The 19,435-nt window shown below is 33.5% G+C and overlaps 1 protein-coding gene across 1 annotated transcript in view; it reads left to right on the top strand.

The window, feature by feature from the left end:
- Positions 1–312: 312 nt before the first annotated feature.
- Positions 313–19,435, top strand: part of LOC102894929 (F-BAR and double SH3 domains protein 2) — a gene marked incomplete at its 5' end in the record, with an annotated part of 60,001 nt that continues 40,878 nt past the window's right edge. Inside the window, 3 exons of the mRNA XM_006918711.2 lie at positions 313–435; positions 11,287–11,382; positions 15,527–15,643. Of these exons, the coding sequence (XP_006918773.1) occupies positions 313–435; positions 11,287–11,382; positions 15,527–15,643 (336 nt within the window). The remainder of the gene's footprint in view (positions 436–11,286; positions 11,383–15,526; positions 15,644–19,435) is intronic.

Below are 19,435 nucleotides of genomic sequence, written 5' to 3' on the forward strand. Positions count from 1 at the left end.
TGACTACAGAAGTTGACACAAATAGCAAATAAGCAAAAGTCAGAACCCAAGCACTTTGTCTCCAAGTTTTGTCATGTTCCCATAGCTTTACCAATATTGGATTTTACCTTTTTTAGTTCCTACTTATTAGAGAAATTCCATGTTTTCCCATGTGATTGTTTACTGTTTATATCTATCCTTACATAATAATCTGTACCTTTCGTTCATTTATTATTAATAGATTTTAAACTGAGCTTACCTTATAGACGGTGTGCATTACATGTCAAAGCTTTATCATAATTTTTTTTGTTTTTGTTTATTCCCCTTTTATAGGCTCTTGATGGAAATGTGTATGATCACTTGAAGGATTATTTAATAGCCTTCAGCCGAACTGAACTAGAAACATGTCAAGCTGTGCAGAACACATTCCAGTTTTTATTAGAAACCTCCAGCAAGGTAAGTTACCTTTAGTACAACATGTGATGTTACCCATTTTAGAATATAAAATGTTTTTACATACAAAGTAAATGAAGGCACCAATAACATGAGAAGAATGCTTTAAAGGAGAAATTTCCTGGAAACAGTATTCCTTCTAACAAAGTTGGTGGATATTCTGTTCTTGACGCAAATGGCGAAAGAGGAAGTGATGATGCAGGCTAGCTCAGGACATCAGTCCATTGCCACGTACATTGCTTTTGAAAAGAATGGTTTAAAGAGTTTTATCTTCCACCCAGATTTTGAATGTACTCAACTCACTCATATGGGGAAACAACGGGGATCATTGTTAGTTCAAAGAATAATAAAGGGGTATAAAGAGGAAAACAGCATTTTATAATCAATAAAGGAATAAATACTATAATGTCCTGTTTTTAAAAAATTACCCTTATCTTTATATGCCGTCATTCTTTGATAGATATCTTCTCATTCAAAAATATTGAAATCCATCAACTTTGCTAACATGTCACACTGCGTTACAGAGAAAATAAATAAAATTGCTTTTCTTTAGGATTTGACAGATTAAAATTTTTTGCAGTAGAGAAACTGTCCTTTGGAAGATACGTTGTTCCTGTGATTAGTAATTGCTTTCTTTCTGATAAATGAAGTATACAGTAAATGTTTCCTGACTGAATGCATGCATTCGTAAAAATGTATTCATTTTATAACTGCTAAGAAATTGTTTGGAAAGGAATCAGGGTATTCCATCTCACAAGACAATGTCCAAAGACAGGAAAGAAAAGGTACACAGACTCGTCTTCCTAAATGCCCCCTTTTGTATTTATTCTTGTTTTCAGTGTACCATAGCTCCAATTCTATTTTGAGAAAAACTTTTGGAATGTTAAGTTGATATGGAAATGTGAAGATCACTAGTCTGTTGCTTTGAAATCCTGTCATATTTCTATTTTTTTATGTTTACCACACCCCCAGAATCAAATAAAAGGAATGAAAGAACTGACATATAGAAAGAAGGATGGATAGACAGACAGATGGTTGTGCGAAAGCAAATGTAGAAAAATGATAATTAAAGAATCTAGATAATGGTATATAGATGTTTTAATACAATACCTTTTATTTTAATGTATATATGTTTGAGATTTTCTTTCTTGTTTTTTTAGATTTTCCATAAGAGAATGTCAGGGGCAGGGGAGTCTTTCAAAACAGCTTGGCTTTTTTTTTTCTTTTAATGGAGTGTTTGATTTTGAATAATAATCAAATTGTTTATATTTATTGGTCCATTCAGTTTTTCTGTTTATTTTTAGAATATTTTGGTAACTTATACTTTCCTAGACAATTGTCCATTTTATTTATCAAAGTTGATGGCATAAATTTGCTTATAAACTTGTTTGCTTGTAGAGTTGTATCACTTTTTATTTCTGATATTCTTTGTGCTTTCTCTCTTATTTTTATCAGACTTAACAGGTCTATTTTATTAATCTTTTCCAAGAGCCAGCTTTTGTGCTTCTTCTCAAAGTTGTTTTCTATTTCCTTAATTTCTGCCTTTATATTCATTATTTCTTTATACTTTATTACAATTGTTCTTTTTCAGACTTCTTTTCTATTATATTTGCAATCTTTTTTGTTTTTAAATAAATCCACTTATAGTTTAAAATTTCCTCTTTCTACTCATATCCAAAAAGATATTTGCACACCAATGCTCATAGCAGCATTATTCACAGTGCCAGGACATGGAAGCAACCAAAGTGTCTTGGATAGATGATTGGCTAAAGAAGCTATGGTACATATATACAATGGAATATTACTCAGCCATAAGAAGAGATGAAATACTGCCATTTGCAACAACATGGATGGACCTTGAAATAATCATACTAAGCAAAATAAGCCAGACAGAAAAAGTTGAAAATATATGATAATCATTTATATGTGAGATATAAACCTAAAAGCAGCAAATGAACAGGACAAACAAACAGAGGCTCATGGACATGGACAATGCACTAGTGGTTACCAGAGGAGAGAGGGAAAACTAAAAAATCAAATAATGATGATGATGATGATGATGATGGTGATGATAAATTAATCGGTTTAAAAAAGGAAGATAAGTTATGGAATCCTAAATATTTCGCTGAACCTTACATTATGATTATCACATCAAATACTTCAGTAAGCACTTGAAACAGTGTATGAAAATAAAATTCTATTATCCATTTACTAAAAAAAAAAAATTTCTCTTTCTACTTTTATTGCTTTTTTGCTGTTTCTATGTTTTCTCCCCTCATTTACCCATGAATTATTTAGAAGTGAGGTTTTCCGGTTTCCATTCAGTTGGAAATATGTAGTGGGGTAACATTTTTCATTTCTAATTTTATTAGAAATTGTATCTAATTTTTATTTTATTATATTGATTCCAATTTTATCAGCGTGATTGTCCTCTAACAAAATTTTTTGAAACCTCTTTTTCTAAGAATAAGATAGATTGGATACACTACCTTTAGTTTATAAAACAGGTAAATGTATAGTCTTAAAAAAAACAGCTAATATTTTACACAGCACTTAACAATTTTCTGGGAGTTTTTAGCACATCCTCTGAAATTGGTATTATCTTGCTCATTTTATCGAGAGGAAAACAGATGGAATTTTCTGTGGCTTACCTGATGTCATATACTGACACATAGTGTTTTCCATGCTTATAGTCATAGAAAATGAATTAAAAATGTATAAACTGATTTGACACATAAAGAGATAAGCTTTCATTTTCCTCTGCATTCACTGATATGAGTATCTTGCTCCCCAGGGGTGAGGAATAAATGGCATGCTCTTATGTTTAGATTGAAAGTGGTAGGAATAAAAATTTAATAAGAACGATGTAGCTGGGAGATGTGCCCTTTTGTTCCAGGTAACAAAAGAACTCACACCTACCTAAGTTTTATTCCATGTGCTTTTCTGTTAACAAAGAAACTTGTTATGCTGCTCATGTTGTACTATTGGAAGCAATCCAGTGATCTGATAACCCAAAAAGAATTTTGAAACTCTCTAGGTTTTTATTCTTCATCATTATTACTTTGTCCTTGGGGGAGAAAAAAACATTTTTTCCTGCATATCTAAGTTGTAACTGTATATATTCTGAAAGCTATTTTGGGGTTATTTATAGTGACACACTATAAATGTTAAGGTGCTCTCTATATCTTTCATCCCCTAAAGGGAACTGCTGGCCCTAGGAGCTTTTGTTTAATTATTTATAAAGCTTGCTTTTCTCCTTAATATTTTATGAAATGCTTTGTATATGTAACTGAAGCAGCTGTTGTCATATTTTTTCTCTAGGATAGCAACTCCAGAGGTATTTCTGCTGGCCTTTCTAGTTTGTGTGTGCTTGCTTTCTGTCTGCATAAGGAAACTCCTACCAATTAGTGTAGCACTTTTATTTTTTTTAACAATTCATAAAATACAGTGTTATCCTATATTTCTTTGAAAATTGAATTGTCTAGTACAGCCATTCTTAATATCTTGAAGACTAACCAAAAAAGTAAATTTAATAAAAGGAAGGGAGAAAAATCCACGATCATCTCAAAAGACACAGGAAAGGCATTTGATGAAATTCAGCACTCTTTTATTATAAAAACACTCAGCAAATTAGAACTCAAGGGGAACTTTTAACATGATAAAGGACATTTATGAAAAATCTGCAGCTGATATACTCAATGGTGAAAGACTAAAAACTTTCTCCACTAAGATCAGGGACAAGACAAATGCTCACTACTGCTGTTCACCATTATACTAGAGACCTTGTCAGAGCAGTTAAGCAAGAAAAAGCAATAGAAGACATCCAGATTGAAAAGGAAGAAGTAAAATTATCTGTATTTGCAGATGACATGTTTTATATAGAAAATCCTACAGAATTCATAAAAAAAAGTACTAGAGCTAATAAACAAACTCAGCAAAAGTTGCAGATGCAAGATCAAAACACAAAAATCAGCTGTATTTCTATACTCCATCAATGAATGAACCAAAAGAAAATTAAGAAAACAATTCCAACTATAATAATATCTGAAGAATAAAATATCTAGGAATAAATTTAACCAAAGAGGTGAAAGATTTATACCTTGAAAACTGCAAAACTTTGCTGAAAGCTATTAGAGAAGACCTAAGTAAATAGAAATAATAAATGTTTATGCATTAGAAGATTTTATATCACTAATACTGCAATATCCCCCCAAAGTAATCTACAAGTTCATTGCAATCCCTATCAAAATTCCAATGACCCTTTTTTTTGCAGAAATGGAAAAGCCTATCCTCAAATTTATACGGAACTTCAAGGGGCCATAAATAGCCAAAACACACTGAAAAGGAAAAAAAGTTGGAGGATTCACACTTCCCAATTTCAAAACTTACTGCAAAATTATAATAATCATTATAGTGTGATACTAGCATAAGGGTAGACATGTAGACCAATAAAATAGAATTGAGAGTTCATAAATAAACCCAAACATCAATGGCTTGTAGATTTTTGACAAGATTGCCGAGGCCATTTGATGAAGAAAGAATAGTCTCTTCAACATAAGGTGCTGAGACACAGGATAACCACATGCAAAAGAATTAAGTTGAACCCCTATCTCACTTTATGTGCAAAAATTAACTCAAAATGGATCAAGTTCTGAAACTACAAAACTACTAAAGAAAACATAGAGGTAAATCTTTAGGACCTTGGATTTGGTATGATATTCTTAGATTTGACATCAAGCACAAGCAACAAAAGAAAAAATAGATAATTGGACTTCATCCAATGAAAAGCTTTTGTGCATCAAAGAACATTATCAAGAATGAGAAAAAAACAACCCACAGGATAGGAGAAAATATTTACAAATCATGTGTCTAATAAGGATTTAATACCCAAAATATATTTAAAATTCTTACAACTCAACAACAAAAAGACAGACAACCCAATTTAAAAATGGGCAATAGACTTGAATAGACAATTCTCTAAATATATATAAATGGCCAAGAAGCAAAGATATCCCACATTATTAGTTATTAAAGAAATGCAAATCAAAACAATAGTGATATACAATGTTCCACCCACTAAGATGGCTTTAATAATTAAAAAAGAAAACTAACAAGTGTTGGCAAGGATGTAGAGAAATTAGAACCCTCATACATTGTTGGTAGGAATGTAAAACGGTACAGTCACTGTGGAAAACCGTTTGGCATTTCCTCAAAAAGTGAAACACAGTTACCATATGACTTGGAACTTCCATTTCAATTTTTGTTCAAATAAAAATTTATATGTAGGTGTTCACAGCAGCATTATTCATAATAGCTAATAAGTGGGGAAAAAAACTAAATGTCCATCAACTGATTGGATAAATAAAACATAGTATACCCATACAATGGAATATTATTCCTCCATAAAAAGGAGTGAACTGTTAATACATCATACAACGTAAGTCCTACAGAATAAAAAATATAAATATCTATTACCATATTATAAGATGCTATTACAGGCTGAATTGTGTCCCCCTAAAATTCATATGTTGAAGTCCTAACCCCTGTTACCTCAAAATGTGACTATATTTGGAGGCACAGCCTTTAAAGAAGTTATTAAGGTAAAACAAGGTGATGTGGGTGGGCTCTAATCCAATATGACTGGAGATTATGTCCTTGTAAGAGGAGATTATGACACAAACAGACACAGAGAAGGAGGACCATGTGAAGACACCAGAAAAAGATGGCCATTGATAAGCCAAGGAGAGAGACCTACAGAAGAAACCAACCCTACCAGCACCTTGATCTTGGACTTCTGGCCTCCAGAACTATGAGGAAATTTTATGTTGTTTAAGCCACCCAGTCTGTGATACTTTTTTATGACAGCCCTAGCAAACTAATACAAATGCTTATTCTCATCATTAAACAAAGAAATGGAAATTAAAATCACCATGAGATTCTATTTTACACCTATGACAAAAGTAAAGGTAGACAGGAGTGAATGATGGTGAGAATATGGATTAACAAAAACTCATACACTACCCTAAGGGGTAGAAATTTGTACATCCAACTTAAAAACATTTGATGTTATCTAGTCAGTTTAAAGATGTACTTGACTTCTGACTCAGCAGTTCCACTCCTAAGAATATATCTTAGAGAAATTCTTGCACATGTGTATCAGGAAACTTTTGGGAAAATATTTATAGCAGCTTTCTTTATAAAAGTTGAGAAAGCTAGAAACAAGTAACTGTCCACTGGCAGTAGGATGAATAATGGATTACAATGTAGCAGTAAAATTAAAGATCTTTAGGCACATGCATTAATATGGATGAGACTTACAAATATAATGTTGAGCAAAAAAGCGAGCTGCTAAAGAATATACACACTGAGATACCATTTATACAGAGTTTAAAAATATCCAAGAAAACAGTATAGTTTTGAGATACATCATATGTAGTAACACTATTTAAAGGAAAAAAAAGTGAGAATGATAAATTTCAGTAGGGCGGTTACCTCTAGAGCATGTATTACCGGAGGGGATGGGGTGGTTTGCAAAAAATTCTTAGATATCACAATGTGCACAGTACATAGACATATATACAGTATATTTGTGGTATTAAAATTTAATCAAATCAAGTGCATAGGGAAAAAGTGTCTAAAACAGCTCCCTAGGGCAAGGAGTGGGGGTGATAACATTTTTTTAAAAAGTTGAGTAACACTGCTTTAGAAGGATAGAAGTTGAGAGAATACAATAAGGAGAGGATATATAGTTTTTCAACAATATCGGTAATGTTTTATTTAGTCTCAGCGGTGGATACCTAGGTGTTCTTAAACAACTTTATTGAATGATACTTAGGCAAAGTCACTGTGCTAGGTGCTGAAGAAAACAGTGATAAGATTTTAAGGCCTAATCTCTGTTGTCACAAGGAATGACAGAGGGTATCAGAAAGGAACTGAAGGGAAAGATTACAAGAAGGATGAGGAAACTTGAGAGTGAGAAATAATGTTCATTATCTTAATTGTGGTGATGTCATTACAGGTGTATAGATATGTTAAAACTTATCAAATTATATACTTTAGAAATGTTTATAAAAATACAGTTCATGCATGTCAATTATACCTCAGTAACATCTTTAAAGACAGAGAGATTGAACATATATCCTAGAGAAAATGAAAAATTTATTTTCACACAAACTTGCACACAGATGTTCATATAGTAGCTTTATTCATAATAGCTCAAAACCGGAAACTGCTTAAATGACCTTGAATGAGTGAAGGATCAAACAAAATGTGCAATGTCTATACTATGGAATACTACTCACCAATAAAAAGGAACAAACTGTTGATATATGTAACAACTTGGATGGACTTCAAGGAAATTATACTGAGTGAAAAAAGATAATCTCAAAAGATATATGCTACATGATTCCATTATATAACATTTGTGAAATAACATTCGTAGAGATAGAGAACAGATGGGTGGTTGTCAAGAATTAGGAATGGGGAGAGTAGATATTGCTATTATGGAGCAGCACAAGGAAGTCTTACAGTGATGATGGTTCAGTTAAGTATCTTGATTGTGATGGTGGTTACAGGAAGGTATTGTGCCTGTGATAAAATTGTGTAAACATCTATGCATACACACCCCCAGATGAGTGCATATATAACTGGTGAAATCTAAATAAGCTGCCTGCTTTTGTGCCGGTGTCAATTTCCTGATTTTGATATTTACTATAGTTATGCAAGATGCTGACACTGGGAGGTCCACGGGACCTCTCTGCAACTTCCTTTAGAAATAAATTGAGAGAACGATGACAAACCCAGTACCTCTAGTGTCCAGATTTTGTTTTCTGAATACTTTCTCCTACTCAAAAAACAAAACGCAATAAACAAGCAGACAGAAAAGACTTTTGGGGAAAATAAGACTGATTCTATTTTGGGGACATGAAATATGTTATAAACCTTAAATAATCTGTCATAATAGAAAGCAAGGAAACTATCAAAACTATCAAAACCACTAGGTAATGTCAAGAGGACTCAGGATGTGATCTTGCTAGCCAAAGTTGGGATGATTTTAGCATCAATTATGATAAATGCAAAGAATTAAAACACATTGGATATTTTTAAATTCATAACTTCATAATTATAATTTATTAAAGATATAACTGGTCATTTTGGGGAAGGTTGCTAGGGAAAAAACTCAATTTGAAAACTAGATAATAAAGGGAAAGAATTAAGCATTTATCCTGTCTTATACAAACTGTAGTTCAAGGTAACTAAATAATTGACTTGGATAGTTTCTCTTATGGAAATATTTCAACTAATAAGTAACAAAAGAATGATAGAATTCCTTGATAAAATGATAGCAAAATCTCTAGTTTGTGCAACCCCTAATGGATTTAGGCATTTAGGATTTAAGCCCGTTCTACTATTTTCCTTAGGGTTGCTTTGCAAATTACCATAAATTTGGGGGCTTAAAACAACATAAATTTATTTTCTTCAAATTCTGGAGGCTAAAATTTAGAAATCAGAGGTAAGCAGGCCTGCACTCCCTCCAAAGGCTTTAGGGAGAGAATCAGTTTCTTTCCTCTTTCAACTTCTTGTGTCTCAAGGCATTCCTTGGCTTGTGGTCACATCACTGTGTTTCCTTCTGTATAGCTTTTAGAAGGACACTTATCATTAGATTTAGGATGCATTCAGGGAGTCCAGAATGATCTCGTTAGCTCAAAATATTGAACTTAGTTACATCTGCAAAGAGCCTTTTTCCAAAGGAGGTAACATTCACAGGTTGCAGGGATTAGGACACAGATATATCTTTCGGAGGCTGTCTTTCAGCCCACTACACCTGTTAATATCAGGAAAAGAGGCAAACCTCATGAAAGTAAACACACCAAAACAAAACAAAAATCTAAATGCAGTCAAGCTTCACTTTATAGGACATATGGAAACAGAACACTACAAGGATGCAGTCAACAAAATTCAGACTGTGAGAAACTACAGAACAAAAACCCAGTTTCTTCAACAAATAAATTGCAAAGGGAGAAAAAAGAGATGGAGGAAGAAACCTGCATAAGAACCTAAGCAACATCATCCAGTTGCATTGAGAGACCTGATTTTGACCCTGATTTGAAAAACTCTAAAAAATATGAAACAATCATGGAAATTTGAACATATTGTTTGTTTTATAAGTATTTATTGTAAATTTTAATATGGATATGTTTTTTAAAGTGTCCTTGTCATTTAGATATCACACTTAAATATTTATGGTTGGAATGATATGTCTGTGATTTCTTTCATATAATTGGGAGTGGAAGAGGTAGGTAAGTTTATAGATTAAACAAGATTGGCCATGAGGGGATATTTTTGGAAGTTGTTTAATGGGTATATAGGGATACACTATACTGTTGTTGTTACTTTTATATATGTGTTTGAAATTTTTCATAACAAAAAGTTAAAATTTTTAAAAGTTTAAACTTTGCCCTCCAAAAAAAGTGTGTAAAAAAAAAGTTTGTAGTGCTTGAGAGGATAGGTATGGCAACTTAGAAGGATGATTCTCTTAGTTTTTTCTGCATGATAATTAGTGAGGCTCTCAGGACTCTGTCAAGAGCTTTCACAGGTAATCTAGCTTAAACTGGAATCCAGGAAACGAACAAAACATATTCCCTTCGACATTATGTTTATTCGGCCAGCCTTCCCTAACCAAATTCTCCCAACCACTCCTCACCCCATCCCACTCCTTCTGTCTGGATTGAATATCACCTTCGTTTATGCCTGCCTAGTACCCTCTACATACTTCCATAGTGTATTTTAATTGGGTAATCCTTGTAGATGCTAACTTTGATGATCTATCTTTATTCATTTATATATTCCTTCTCAGCTCTACATTTAACATTGGGCCTGATAAGCTCTCAATAAATGGTTGTTGAATGAAGGGCAGGAGAGGAATAGAGAAAGAACTGGGATTGTACTGGTAAATAAAATGCAAAATACACCTCCTCCTTTATCCATCACCTCAATAAACCCTTTTCCCAGGACTACTAAGGTATAGCTACAGAGCTACTTTAAACTGTTTTTGTCTTTTGTTTATCCGCTGGCAGAGGTACTAATGAGCTGTAATATACTGCAAATGAAAGATAAGTAAAGAGTAAGCAGTGTAGCAAAATGGGTTTCTGCATAATCAAATGTTGCTGATTTCCATTCTTTCCTGGGGTATATGATGCAATAAATTCTTTTCAGATGACTGTCTTTCTGTGCTATTTATTTTGCTACTTTCTGTGTATCAGGATTCACCTTCTATATAAATTGCTTTCTAGTTTGTCTTCTTGGTATACTTTATGATGGTAATTAGCATGTAACCTTCTAGAAAAGGTGGCAAGAAGTACTATAAAAATACTATTTTGTGGTACAGATGAGGTTATCTGGCAGTTTCCTAATGGATGGCAATCTCCATAAAACAGACTGTGAGAAGCCTACAAAACTTTAGACTGGGAGAAAACTAAGAGACTAATGTGCTTCTCTATTTGCGTGTATGCGTGCACACATACACACACACACACACACACACAAATAGCTTTTCGTATAATAGCTATCTTCTTGCCATCTTAAAATACAGTATATTGTCTAGTCCCAAAACCTGGGCTAGTTCCTAAACTAGTACTTTCCAAATTTAGATTCTTGAGAAAATAGTACACAAGTAACAACTGGTTTCTAAAGTGGGAAAAAAAAAAAGTGTAATTATCATTTTTTTTTTGACCATGTAGTGTTGGAATGATTTTTCATTTTGAAAAACAGCAGAATAAATCTTAAACCTTAAAATGTGATTACTAGGAATTTAAACCTGATTAAAGACTTAAAGATATTTTATTTTCTCTTTAGGTGGTACGGGACTATAATCTTCAGCTGTTTCTACAAGAGAATGCTGTATTTCACAAACCCCAGCCCTTCCAGTTCCAACCTTGTGACAGTGATACTGTAAGGGAATTCCACATTTTCATTTCATTTGTTTGTAAGCTATGTTTGTGCTCAAATAACTATTATCTTTGGAATAGATAGAAAAAGCTAAGTATGGCTTATTAAATTTATAACAAACTGTGAGGATACAGAGAAACTTACATTTCTTCTTCATAAAATATGATTGACACACTCAATATCTTTATGCGTATAACTTCCTACTAAATTGGGTTAAATTATAAGACATTACTGAAAATGTGAAAAGTGAACTTAGGGAAAAAGAAAAAAATTCAGTAAATTTTTTTTCAGTTTAAATATAAATTATACCTTCTATCCATGAAATTGTTCACATGTATATATACCTTTTCAAAGAAACCAGTGGTTAAGTTTTAATCAGAATACAATTAATAAATAGAATAATGAATATGTGCATGCAAATATTTTGATTGGTTTTATACAAAATTATAGGCCCTTTATAATTTCTTTCAGATTTCTTAGAATGATAAAGTATTAACACAGATGCCAAATTGGCACTTTCTACAAAGCAGACATTAATCATCCATTTTTACCCTTTAGTTTACTCTATGAAAAATGCCATTTTTGAATTTTAAAAAAGAACCGAAATACCAATTTGATAACAAAAAAAAAAAATTAACTTCTACAAGGTGAGAGGGCACATGTGTAGCATATATCTATGTGCTAGCATATCTAGCACATTTTCTCAATGTAGGCTAGCCAAAAGGATAATCAGATTATACTGGTAGGGTCTGTTGGTAAATGTAGAATCAAAATCAAGGGAGTTTATGATATCATAGTTTAATAGTATCAGTTTAATAGAAACCTTTGCTAGAGCTATCTTCATTACTTTTCTTACTAAATTTTAAGTAACCCTTTTTGTGGCTATAAAAAAAAAGCATTTTCTTCTAGATTATACCCTTGTCCTTTACAGTAGTGTTTTTTTTATTCAATCAGCTTTTGCTTACTGATTCAGTGACATTGTCCTATAATTGACTGATTTGAAACCTGGGAGGAATGAAGCAGAGCGTTAGAAAATAGAGTATGGACAAGTTTGCCAAGCTTGACTTAAAATTGCGACTAATTTGCTCATTTTCCTCAGAAAATCAGAATAACAGTGACTCTCATCTCACTTGTCCAAGCCTAACTGCAGCCCTAAATCCTTTGTTGTTTCTAGACACTGTGCTAAATGTTCTTAGCTGTGTGTCCCTGTTTGCCTTAAAATTTTAACTCTATGCTGTTTTCTGTCCTTGTGCAATCTTTATTGGGCAGAGTTTAAAAGCTGCCCAACTGGTGGATATTGAGCTCTCCCCTGTCAGTGCTCTGAGAATGACCATAGCTGAGGTATATGGGGTTGTGGGTCAAGGGTGGGAGGACTGGGATGTGTGGGTTTGCATGTCAATGAAGGGCGGGACCTGGTATTGGAATGAAAGATATATGTATAAGGGACCACTGAATGCATAAGATTGGGCTTTCCATTTTCCTTTATAAATTAGGGATTTCCCTTTCTATTTATAATGAAAAGATTGAACTTCTCATTTTTTATCTTGTCTGAAGCACTTTAGTTTTCCTTAACAGGAGTGCTGAAAAGAACCTTAGAGCTAACCTTGCCTTTATTAAAGGAAAACTGAAGCCTAGAACGGAAAACAGACTTGTCCATAGTGATATAGTGAGCAAATGGCACATTACTGTCCTGATGGCAGTATTAATGTTCTTTCTGCATGCTACTCTGTTTTCTGAAAGAAATGTTGAGCATTTGGGGAGCAATTAATTTTTTCATAATGGAAAAAGATAAATGCCCATACTTTTATAAAAATTATCCCAGATTGTTAACCATCGAAAAAGCTTTTAGAATAATCATTTTTTAAAAAATGTTTTTAACTGCAAGATATTTTTGCATGTACTTTTTGTTTTGTTGTAAGTTAGGTATTCTTACTGCCCACAAGAAATGAAATCCCAAATAATTAATTATTACAGTACTCAGTTTAGACTAGTACTGTTTTTGCATGTGAGAATGGAGCCATTGTTTACTTGCTTTTCTGGTTTCCTCTTGGAGTTGGTAGCACTAAGTCTGTCATGGAGTGGAGAGCACCTGTTGGTGCTCATTAGCCCACTCTTCCTGTCAGGTGAGTAGAGGACATGTAGGAAAGACTAATCACCACTGTCTTCTGTTGTATTTCTAAAATTGCTGTTCTTCCTGTTCTGTTTTGAAGCACATTTCAATGCAGCAGACACTGAGCATATGGACTATCACCATCTGTAGCCCAAACATATTTTAGACCTATTTACCTGTTCCCAAAATGTTGCTCAGTAATAAAAAATAAATTTTTCCATCAATTGCCTCCTTTTTCATCAACTCTACTCCCTACAGTTTCATTCTCTTTAAGATCTTTCAATAAGTTTTTAGTCTTGTTTATGATTTATTCTTTGGGCTATCAAGAACTTAAGAATTATTTGGGGGTTTTTTTTAACAGTAATGAGAAAATTTTTTGTTTCAAATAATTTTCAATTGGATCTTTAACATTAACAAACCATTTATTGGATACTTAATATATATACATACTATAAGAGGATGTTTAAAATATGGCTAAATTTTATCCTAATGACCTTTATGAGATAGGAGACATCTTCACCAATTTTCAGATGTAACTAAGATCAGATTAACATACCCAAGATCATAAAGCCAGTAAGTGGCATAGAAAGTATTAAAACTAGATCTGTCTGACTTAAAAACCTATACCTGGGCTCTTTAGAATACACCTAAATTACCCTTATATATCAGATTCTTCTGACTAATGTAGATTGCCTTTGCATCTTCATCCAGGGTTTAACATTTTAAACTCTGACTTCTGAGGACAGATATAAATTGAAATGCCTAGATCCTTTTGCAAAGCAAAATATAACACTGAAGTTAATTCCCAGATTCCTAGTCCCCCCCAAATTGAATCAGAGTATAACATATAATTGTAAAATTAATTAGCTTTTGATTTGTATTATTTTGTTCTGTTTCAATTCTTTTATCATTGTATAATCTAGGTTTAGCTGAAATGTCTGCATAGAGTAAAAGTGTTTCAGCCTTGCCTATCCCAACAAAAATATTAAAATTTTATCAAATTCTACTTTACCAATTTTGAGCAAAAGTCAGTTTTCTAAGACCATCCTAGTATAATAAAATTTTGCTTTTTTTGTGTTAAAATTCTCTGTGGGTAATTTATATTTAAGAAATTGTTTTCTTTCCTAATTGTTTTAATAAAGATATTTTTTTCTTAGTTTCTTGAGAGTTTAGAGAAAGTTCAGATAGTTTAGAGGTTAAGGGCTCTGAGTCTGGAATCAGACTTGTATAATCAAAGCTGTAACATTTAACATCTGGTAGACACTGGAAATTTTACTTAATCTCTCTGAGCCTCAGTTTCCTTTTCTATAAACTGTCTGTACGACCCATCTCAAAAGATTGTTATAAAAGTATGTGAAGTACTTTCCTTAGTACCTTGCACAGTAGGGCTTAACCATTACTATTGTTTATTTAGATTTTACAGTTTGTTCTTTGTGAAACATAATCATAGCATTTTAGGGCTAGAATAAACCCTTAGTGATCATTTGATCTAGCATCACTATCTTTCATGTGACATTAAAGCCCAAATGAAGGGTAAAAGCTAGTTCGAGTTTTGATGGTAAGTTGGTAATGGGCCTGAAACTAAAACCCAATATCTTGCAGGGCAGAGAGTTTGTATTGCTGTTATTGTATTGTTTATTTTTTGTTGTTGTTGTTGTTTTCACTCTATCCACTGTGTAATCCCATTGAAATTATTGAGTCATTTCCATTTTTACCTATGCAACTATTAGTGTCATAATAGGTTAGCATGAATACTTTTTCTTCTAGCTTAGCCTAGCTTAGCTTTCTTCACATCCCAGATGGATCAATCCACAGTATTAGAGATGAAGTTTTAATGTTCAGCAATGTAAGACCAAAAAACTCTGGTCATTTATGATTTCATACTCCCCTCTAGTTTTCTGCTAATATCCCACAGTAGTGGAGCATGTATCGTGTTTTGAGTGCTGATGAAGTGAAGGCTCTCAGATCCACCTACAAAATGGTAGTGATTTCTGTAAGGATAACAGTGCCTTCTCTCTGTTTTCTCTTGTGTTGTAGAGCCGACAATTAGAATCAGAAACTGGAACCACAGAGGAACACAGTCTAAACAAGGAGGCTCGGAAATGGGCCACACGCGTGGCACGTGAGCACAAAAACATTGTTCACCAACAACGAGTAAGTGTAAAAAAGAGTCTTAAGCTATATTTAGCTTAAGCCAAATGTCTAAACAATTTAAGGAGTTGAATTTCATTAATGTGAAAAATATCCTGTATATGTTTCTTCTGTAATTTCTCAGCACTCAGCAGTATGCTGTCAGCTATTTACTTAGGTTGGAAATTCCTGAAGCCCTCTAACAGCAACGCAGTAATTCATCTGTTTGCCATAGAAAGTGCCTAAAAAAGGCTAGTAATAGTGTATTATAGTCTCTTGGGCAAGACACACATAGATTGAATTTGGCTTTCCATCTCCAAGACAGATTTTTTGAAGACACAGTTAGATATTCCATGAAAATGTATCTTCACGAGTAAATTAAAAGTGCTGAGAAATTATTTTAGCTATAGTAAAAATTTTCTCAATTTCCATTTGTTTAGAACTTTATTCTTCTCTTTCTTTATCTCCATATCCAACTTCTTAAAAGAATTTTCCATATTTAATATCTATATTTCCTAACATCCAACTTACTTTTTAGCCCATTACATCTGGGCTTTTCCTCCTTCCCTTTCCCGTACACCACTTCACAGAGACTGCACGTGCCAAAATCACCAATGACGGGCACTCTGATCTCTCATCTTACTTAACCTATTGGCTGTTTCATCACAACTGATAACTCCTTTTATCTTGAAACATTCTCTTTTCTAGTCATACATGATATAACATTGTCCTGTTTTACCTTCTGCTGCTCTGGCCAATCCTAGAGTCTTTTTCTAGGTTTTTCTTTGCCCGTCTCACATTTAAATATTTAAATTCCTTAGATTTCTGTACTAGACTGTCTGCTTGTCTTATTCTTTATTCCCATTATCGGCAGTCTCACGCAATCCTATTCACCAACAGGTAATAAATTAATATTTCCAACATTGGGCCTTTGTTCTGTGTATCCATATATCTTCTTGCCTGCTTTGACATCTACTTTGCACTATCTCACAGGCATCTCAAATTCAGTGTTCCACTTATCTAAAGCTACATACCAAAACACTCAAACTTAATGCCAAAAAAAAAAGCATTTTTTTATATTGTCTCTTACTACTCTGGGGATTGGGTGGGCTCAGCGTGGCAGTTCTCACTTGAGGGTCTCTCATTGTAATCAGTGACCAGTGCTAGAATCATCTCATAGGCTTTCTCACTGAAATATCTGCTGTTTGGACCAAGAAGATTTGAACAGCTGGGAACTAGAATAGCTAGAGCTTCTTGTGCATCTATCTTTCTGTGGTCTCTACATATGACCTCTCCAGTATGGCAGCTTCAGCTTAGCCTTACTTCTTACCTAGTAGCATAAGGCCCCAAAGGTATGAGTCCCAAGAGTGAGCCACAAAGAAGCTATATCCTCTTTTTCTGACGTAGCGTCGGGAATAATATAATATTAGTTATGTCACATTTTTATCAATTGAGGCAGTCATAAAGGCCTATCCTGGTTCAAGGAGAGAGGACATAAACTCCACTTCTTGGTGGAGAAATAGCAAGGTTCCAGAAAAACATGTGGAATAGGAAATATTATAGTTGCTATTTTTAAAAAATCATAATCTGCCACAGTCAACCTTCTGCCATAACAGTTTGCACCTTTCTTGCATGCAAAATATAACTCTCCTCTTTACCGCAAGTCCTCCAAAGCCTGGCATCAGACTTCAGCTTGTAATCTAGAATCTCATCATCTAAATCAGATTTAAGGACAGATAAGCTTCTTGGGTTCAGTTCCTCTAATATAGTTTATCTCAGTTAAAGAATTTGTGACCTAGAGAGACAAGTTATCTGTATACCCACACATCCAATAAATGGTGATGAGATTAATTACTGAAGCTTTATATGTAGAAATATAAAGCACATAAAGAGATTTTTTTCCTACTAGAAAGCTTGACTATATTTGAAAGTAAATGTTTGAATATTAAAAATAAATCTGCTTCCTCTCTCTTTTATCAAGGCATGTTGTGTCTTTCTGGGAGGTGGAGACAATCAGCTTTCAATAACTTTTCAGTTCTTTATAGTATAATCTGTGATAGGCTTTAATCTAGTAAAGTATATTTTAAGCAATAAAATTAGGGTTTGTTTTTTTTTTAAACACTAAAATCAGTTCTACTTTTGGCCATGATGAAGTAACTGAGATCACACTTACCTTCCTGCATAAACAACTATAAAATTGTTCTAAATATATGAAACAAACATTTTCAGACATTGGACAGTAGTAAATAACAGGATTATGAAACCTGAAGGGGAAAATAAATTAAATTAGCCCTATAATTTCCCAGGCTTTCCACCTGAAGGCACTTTCCCTTTTACAGTACAGAGAGAGAGACTGAAGCAGAGCACCACAGTCTTGCTGAGGTGAGAAGATAGAGATCAGAGTTCAGAGAAGCTGAAGTGGCATGAATTTTCAAGGCAGAGTACTAGACTGCAGGGAAATGCAGAAAAATAATTCCAAAAATCTATATAGGTCTCCCTTTAGTCCGTTGTTGAATACTAAACCACACATGCATAGAGTGAAACCCCACAAGACCATGTAAAGAAAAACAATGGAATTATAGGATGAACAATTCCCAGAGTTCGCATCGAATGGGGACACATTCAAGGTCTGACCAGCCGACTCGAGAGTACTCATGGATCACCTAGGGTATCCAAGATATTACAGAAGGATCATACATTGATGGTGGGACTAAATTAACCCTAGAATAAGGCTACTTCAGAACTAACAGAGCTTTAAAACAAGCTTCAAAAAGATCAGGCTAATCCACAAGTAACTTAATTGCCTGCCAGAAAAAAATCTACTACTCTTCGGAGAAAGAAAACAAAATCCAGCATTCAGTAACATAATAACAATGTCAAGAATCAAGTAAAAATTACTACATATTAAAAGAAGCAGCAGAATGTAAACCATGACCCCCCCCCAAAAAAAGTCAATTAAAGCAGACCCATAAATGATGGAATTAGCAAATAAGGACTTTATTTTTTTAGTATTTTTTATTTTTCAGTTATAGTTGACATACAATGTTATGTTAGTTTCTCAGGTGAACAACATAGTAATTAGACATTTATATAACTTACAAAGTGATCACCAGATAAGTCTCTTACCCATCTGACAGCATACATAGTTACTGTAATATTACTGACTATATTCCCTATGCTATACTTTATATCCCCATGACAGTTTTTATAACTGGCAATTTGTACATCTTAATCTCTTCCCCCTTTTCACCCTAACCCCTTCTCCCATCTGGCAGCCATCAAAATGTTCTCTGTATCTATGAGTTTGTTTCTGTTTTGTTTATTCATTTATTTTGTTTTTTTTTAGATTCCACATATAAGTGAAATCATATGGTATGTGTCTTTCTCTGTCTGACTTATTTCACTTAGCATAATACCTTCTAGGTCCATCCATATTGTCACAAATGGCAAGATTTCATTCTTTTTTATGGCTGAATAATATTCCATTATATAAATGTACTACATCTTCTTTAGCCATGCATTTATGGGCACTTAGGTTGCTTCCATATCTTAGCTATTATAAATTGTGCTGCCATGAACATAGAGGTGCATAGATCTTTATGAGTTATTGTTTTAGTTTTCTTTGGATAAATACCCAGAAGTGCAATTGCTAGGTCAAAAGGTATATCCATTTTTAATTTTTTGAGAAACTTCCAGACTATTTTCCATAGTGGCTGAACCAATTTGCAATCTCACCAACAATATATGCGGGATCCCTTTTCTCCTCATGGGTGCCAACACTTGTTCTTTGATTTATTGATGATAGCCATTTTGGCA

Source organism: Pteropus alecto, unplaced genomic scaffold, assembly GCF_000325575.1.
Source record: "Pteropus alecto unplaced genomic scaffold, ASM32557v1 scaffold468, whole genome shotgun sequence".
Classification (NCBI taxonomy): Eukaryota; Metazoa; Chordata; class Mammalia; order Chiroptera; family Pteropodidae; genus Pteropus; species Pteropus alecto.